At 55.4% G+C, this 6255-nt stretch overlaps 1 protein-coding gene across 1 annotated transcript in view; it reads right to left on the bottom strand.

The window, feature by feature from the left end:
- Window positions 1-5903, bottom strand: part of SCUBE3 (signal peptide, CUB domain and EGF like domain containing 3) — a 52937-nt gene extending 47034 nt beyond the window's left edge. The window contains 1 exon segment of the mRNA XM_019470330.1: window positions 5819-5903. Within this exon segment, the coding sequence (XP_019325875.1) occupies window positions 5819-5903 (85 nt within the window).
- Between the last annotated feature and the right edge of the window lie 352 nt (window positions 5904-6255).

Raw genomic sequence — 6255 nt, 5'->3', positions numbered from 1 at the left:
CCCCCCCCCCCCCCCCCCCCCCCCCGCAGACCTGCACGAATAATCAAAGATGCCCTTTTTCGCCCAAAGTTGCCTGAAACGGGCCCAAACGGGATGGCGCGGGGGGGGCTCATCGTGCCCCCCCAATCCCCAGAACCGGGGGATTTTGCACCAGGCGGGGAATTTAATTTTGATGAAGATGCCGAGTCCTGTCGGGGACCCAAGGTCTTGCCCACGTCCGGCAGCCCCCGCTCCCTGCCCAGCCCCACCTCCCCGTCTCCCCACGCTTTGGGGCTAATCAGGGCTCGTCAGAGGGCAAGAGCATCCTCGGCATCGCCACCACGCCGTGCCGGGGGGTTTGCGGCGAAGGGCAGGAGGCTGCAGCATTCGTCCCGTGCCTCGGGCGATGTTTTTTATTCCGTTGTGGGTGGGATTTTCCAGCGCTGGCTGTTGGGCCCCGTTCCGCTCCAGCTGCAGCTTTATTCTCCATTTCAAAGGCAGCGGAGGCAGACGGTTTCAACGCCACTGCCATTTCGAGCGTGCCAAAAGCGGGGGGACCACCAACCCCCCGGGACCGGCGCGCACCCACCGGGGAGGTGAAGGGCTTTGACCGAGGCCGGCGGGGAAGGCGGTGGCGGAGCCCACGGGCACCTGGGTCCCACACTTGTGCCCTGCCCTGCGGTGTCAGGGGGCAGCCTGTGCCACCCGCGATACGTGACGGCGAGGGGGGGATAAAGCAGCAGCTCACATGTTTTTAGAGCCTGGATTGAGGCTCTTTCCTCACTTCCTTATTTTGTTTTTTAAAAAAATAATAAATAATAAAAAATGGTTTTATCCATAGGCTGAAAGTCCTAATAAATTTGAGGAGGGGGCTGAGACAGGGCAGCAAAAACCCGCCAGAAAACCCCTAAAGCAAACAAAACCACCGTCCTTTTTCTCTCTTCTGCAAGCGCTTCAGCTTTTTCTTTCAAATTAATTTTATTCTTTATTTTTATATAGGCATATATATTAACAGCCTGTCTGTATAGGGATGTGTGTGTAGCTGTTGGCAGACACGCGGAGTTTCCACTCGGCCTTAATGCCAAATTAAAGCTTTATAACTTCAGTAGCTCTTTTTACCAGGGTATTAATAACCACCTGGTTCCGCCCGGGGAGCTCACGAGGGCGACTCGTGCTGCGCCGCGGCGGGACGGGCGCAGGGCACGGCCGCGGGCGGCTCCGGTACAGCCGATGGCATCCCGCCGGGAGGGGATGGGGGCCGGGGGCTGGCGAGAGGGGAGGAAGATGCTCTGCGCGGCAGCTTTTTGCAAATTGGCCAAAGATGCGTCATCTGAACTCGAGATCCTGACTCAGATGCTCGGCGACGGCTTGTTGCCGGGACGGGGGTGCCGCGCCGGGGATGCCACGCCAGCGGTCCCTGGGCGGGTACCTGCGCTCGGGTCGGATCAGAGGGGATGTCTGCATCTCACCGTGAGATGGGGACCCCTGCACCAGCCCCACTGCGGGAGCCCTACGCCCCACACATCCACCCAGCTCTCCCGAAAGCGGGTGGGACCCGGTAGGTGCAGCCGCAAGCGCTTGGCCCTGCGGAATGATGGAGCACAGATGAAGGACGAGGAACCACAAGTCGCAGGGAGGACCTGGGGGGGTTACCAGCCTGGTGACCCCATCGCTCCATGCCCAGACCCTGCTCTGCGCCACCTGCCCCGGGTTTTGCTTCCCCAAAGCTGGCAGCACCCCAAAAGGGGCTTTTTTTTCCTCCCATCAACGCTTCCCACTCCCACGAGGGCAGAGCTCTCCGTCCCCTGCACCAGCCCGGGGTCATCCCGATGGATGCCCCGAATGTGGGCATTCACCACCACCTGCACCAGCCCGGGGTCATCCCGATGGATCCCACATTCATCACCAGATCTGGCATCCCCTGGGTGGGAAATGCTCCCTCCATCCTCATCCCACCTCCTTGTGCCAACGCCGGTCGCTTCGGCTCAATTCAGCCGCGATCTCTCCAAGGAGGGTTTGATGCTCCACGCCAACAGCGTGTTCATCTCCCCGGGGAATTGTCGTTGCTGTTGTTGTTCCTCTGGCTTATCAGGCTGACCAAGCTTTGCCTTAAAAAAATATGTTTGTTTGTTTGTTTTCGCCTTCGGGAGCAACAATCGCAAGATCTCCAGCGGAGAAGACGGCCTCGCTGAAACACGGCCGGCCGGGCTTCCTCCAGCGCCGCGAGACAGAGCAAACTTTATTTGCCATCCCAGGCTTCTCCTAAAGCCTCTCGGGGGACTTAGCATTTTGAAAGTGAAGGTTAAGGTTATTCATGCATATTTTTTTCCTAAATGGATTACTCCGGTGTGACCGGCTGCGAAGGAAAAATCTATATAAAAATAAAAGAAAAAAAAATAAAAACTCCTGAGCAGTTTGGAGACAGCAATACATCTCTGCACTGGAAGACTCGAGGTGTCTGAATATTTATACTCCCGTTGGCAGTTACAAAAAAACTCTTCTTCCCTCCTTCCTACCCCCCCCTCCCCTTTTTAATCTCGGTACAGGCATGTTAGACGCCCTCAGTCAAAGATCTCCTTTGAACTGCTGTATGTTGAAATGTTTACAGTTTTACATTTCATATTTCAGAGGGGTGGAGGGGACAGGCACAACAGTCGCACACTGTGAATGCATGAGAGGGAGGAAAGCGGAGGCCAAGGGGGAGGAGGTTCGGCGGAGATGGGAGGGGAATCAAACAGCATCTCCACGCCGCAATTGGAAAATTTTAGACTCCTAAAAAAAAATATAAAAAAAATAAAAAATTGATCCCTGGTGGCGTAGGCTCTGCAGGTGCATCCCCACCGAACCCAGCCCCTCGCGCGGGATGGCGGCTCCGTCCCCGGGTGGCCGCGCAGCACCGGCCAACAGGGCTGGTTTTACCCACGGGTGACCATCGAGCTGGGCTGGTGCCGTGGTCCCACTCAGGACCCCGCGCTGGGTGAGTGGCCGGGGCTGCGGGAGTGCCAGGGGCTGCGAACTTGGGTGCCGGGGTCCCCCAGGGAGATGTTGCATCACCCTCCCGGCCCCGTTCCCCTGGCACCGTCCGAGGGGATGCGCAATTCGGTTGCGGGAAAAGGTGGCGAATCCTGCGACGTGCCTCCAGTCATGGGGGTGCTGCCAGAGGAGCGCGGCAAGGCCGGATCCAGTCGCCGCCTGGTACAAGAGGAGGGTGCAAAGCTGCCAGCCCTTGGCCTCCATCCTTCCCGGGGCGCAGGGAGGGACCGATGCCGGCAGACGATGGGCAAGGGCACTGCTCCACTGAGAGTGGGAGCTCAGGACAGGCTCTTCTGCCTGGCGGGCTGTGAGACGGACTGACGGATGACGGGATGGGACTGGGGGGGGGGGCATTATCTGTCCAAAAAGCAGGGGAGCTGTGGGTACGGCAGCAGCTTGGGGCCGTTGGGGCAGCTTGGCATGGGGACCTCAGGGAGACTTCATCCCAGCTGAGCGCGTGTCGGGAGCCTCCCCGGGGTTATTTGGATTTATATTGTCAGTTCTCCTCTTGAAAGCTTTCCTAGCCCTAAACTGACCCAATAAACCCCACAGCCAGCCAGGTCCTCTGGCAGACACCCTCCAGGCCCGGCGGATGGCTCTGCTAAATCCTTCCTTCCCTACAGACTAAACTTTCCGGGGTAATTCAGCGCGAGAAATGAGCCAGCAAGCCCTACCCATGGTGCGATGTTATCACAGCAAACCAAGCCCATCCGACGGGAGAGGAGCCGTTCCCAGCCCGTGACAGTCACCTGGCGAGGGTGGCTGTCCCCCGAAAGGGCAAAGGCTTCGGTGAGGGCAGAGGGGTGATGTGTACCCCATCCTTGGGGCAGCACCCCGCAGATGCAGGGGGGATGCCCGATGCTTTTCAGAAATATCCTACTAAAACATGCCCCAGGCGCAGGGGGTAGCTTCGAAGAGCTCAGCGACGCTTGTGCATGCAGAAAAGCAGGCGATAGCGGGTTCCTAGGAAAAGCACGGTTTTTATCCGCCATCGGTGATGCCGGGTCCGCGAGTTCAGCCTCATCCAAAAAGGACCGGGTCCACGCCTGCCCAGAGCCCTCACATCCCCGCGGGCACCAACCTTCACCCCTCCGTGGCCGCCTACCCCCTCACCAGCCCGCAGAACCCCCCAGCAGCACCTTTGGGGATTAACTCTCCACTGGAAGCCCCCCCCCGGGTGCGGAGTGGCCGGACCCCCTGGGTCTGCCCAGTGTCTTTGCCGGGGGCCGGGAGGAGCCAGCACCGTCCCAGGCGTACGGCGGGTGATTTACCCCGGCGCAGGATTGAGCTCACCTCTCTCCACCCCCACTCCACCCCTCTCCTTCCCCGAAGGGATCTGTCAAGTCTCTGCACGATGGAATTTTACTTTGCTATTTTAATGCAATTCTGGCTCAGGCTTAAATGGAACTGGAAACCAAAAGGCCTTAATAAATAAATATTATGATAAGAAATGAAAGCAATGCATACACTCAAGATAATTTCAGGGGGGATAAAAACCTAAGCATTCCTTTCTAAGCCTAAATCATAAAGCTTTACGTGAAGCTGGACGCCTTCTCACCAAACCTTTGCCCTGGAAAATCTCCCCCCCGTGCTTGCCCAGACTGCCCTCCCGAAAAGTTGCCTATTGTTTTAAAAACACTTTAAGCCAGATAAGACAATAGCCTTGAAATTCCTTCTAACTTTGTCGGTGACAGGGCTCGGGGCGACCATGCGCGTGGCTGAAATACGCCTATTACTAATGCCTACAAGAGATCTTTAATTATATCCTGCGCTCCTATATTTCATTCACACTCTATTTAATCTCGCCGTACGCATAAACACGCAGCTACTACAATAGCAAGAGCCAAAGCTGGTTTTGATAAATCTTGCATACTGTTAAGTGCTATGGAAAAAAAAAAAAAAGAAAACCCAACAGATTGTATAGATAGTGGTGAATTAAGGAGAAAAAACCCCTTCGAGACAGCCAACAGGATCACGCACATAGGGCTGTGTGTGTTTGTGTGCGCAGGCACTCCTGCGCGTGTGTATAGAGAAAAATCCAAGCTAAATATAGAGGTGCTATAGAAAACCTAAGGTATAGATAGACCATACATAAAGCTACATGCGTACGTTTGTGAAGGAGAAACTCTGGCTCGACACGGGAGTGGTGAAACAGAAAAGCCTGAAGTTGATAACGATGGGACGTACCTCTCTGCTCTAGAGATAGGGAAAGAGCTCCCGTATTTTTCAGGCTTTGCTGTGTTCAGCCACCCGAAGTTTTCTGCAGCCCACACCCCCATAGCACAACATTTGAGATCCGACCCGCGCCTGTGTAAAACACACCAGCGCAGATGCAACCTCCCAGCATTACAGATACCCGCTCCGCCGCCCCTTCCCTCCAACCCAGCCCGAAACGAGCCCTCCTCGCCCGCACCGCCCCATCTCACAGACACTGAAACCCGAAAACCAGAAAAGCCCCCCAAACCCCTCCAACCAGCAACATTTTCCCTGTGATGGGTGCAGACTCGTTTGCCCACCCTAATTTTCTGCCTCTGCACCCCCTGCCTTGAGATAAAGAGTCCGAACCAAAAAAAATAAAGTGTAAGAAAGGCAACTCATTAAAGAGTTTACAAAAACACAACCCCAATCAAAGGCAGCAGCAGGCAAGAATATCTGCAAGCAACATTTCAAATCCCCTCCACTATTTGTTGTTACTGCTGCTAATTTCTCCAGCCTGCATATAAAACCCCAGATCTAAAGAGGAGGACCGGCTGCCTAATACACACATCAAACAGCAAACCTTCGAGCTGGGAAGATTTTCTCTTACCTTGACTGGCTTTATTTGCCAGCGTGTTTCCAGAGTGGAGGAGAAAGAAAAGGATGGAAAATCCAGCAATCTGCAAAGCTCCCATTGCAATCCCAGTCTGCATGGAGGAGTAGGGGCAAGAAGGGGGGATTTCTAGTGCTTTAAAGGAAACAAGAGGCTGAGCATGCGAAGGGAAATCAAGAGGAGGAAGGGGCTCTCTTCTTGCCGTGTGTGAGACAGAGGGAGGGAAGGGAACTGAACTGATGGAAAAAGCTGCTCTGGGTTCAGTTTGGGGCTCTTGGTGTTGCTAAAGAGGAGAGAGTGAGGGAAGGAGACCCAGGGCAGTTGGAGGAAAGTGGACTCTATCGCCCTCTCTCTGGCGGCTGCTCTGATCCCTTCCTTAAATAATCCCAGCCAATTCCAGTTTTGCAAGAGAGCAGCAGCAGCAGGAGCAGCAG

Source organism: Aptenodytes forsteri, unplaced genomic scaffold, assembly GCF_000699145.1.
Source record: "Aptenodytes forsteri isolate BGI_AS27 unplaced genomic scaffold, ASM69914v1 Scaffold142, whole genome shotgun sequence".
Lineage (NCBI taxonomy): Eukaryota > Metazoa > Chordata > Aves > Sphenisciformes > Spheniscidae > Aptenodytes > Aptenodytes forsteri.
The sequence above is the reverse complement of the archived record's forward strand: the minus strand, read 5'-3'. Positions and strand labels throughout refer to the sequence as shown.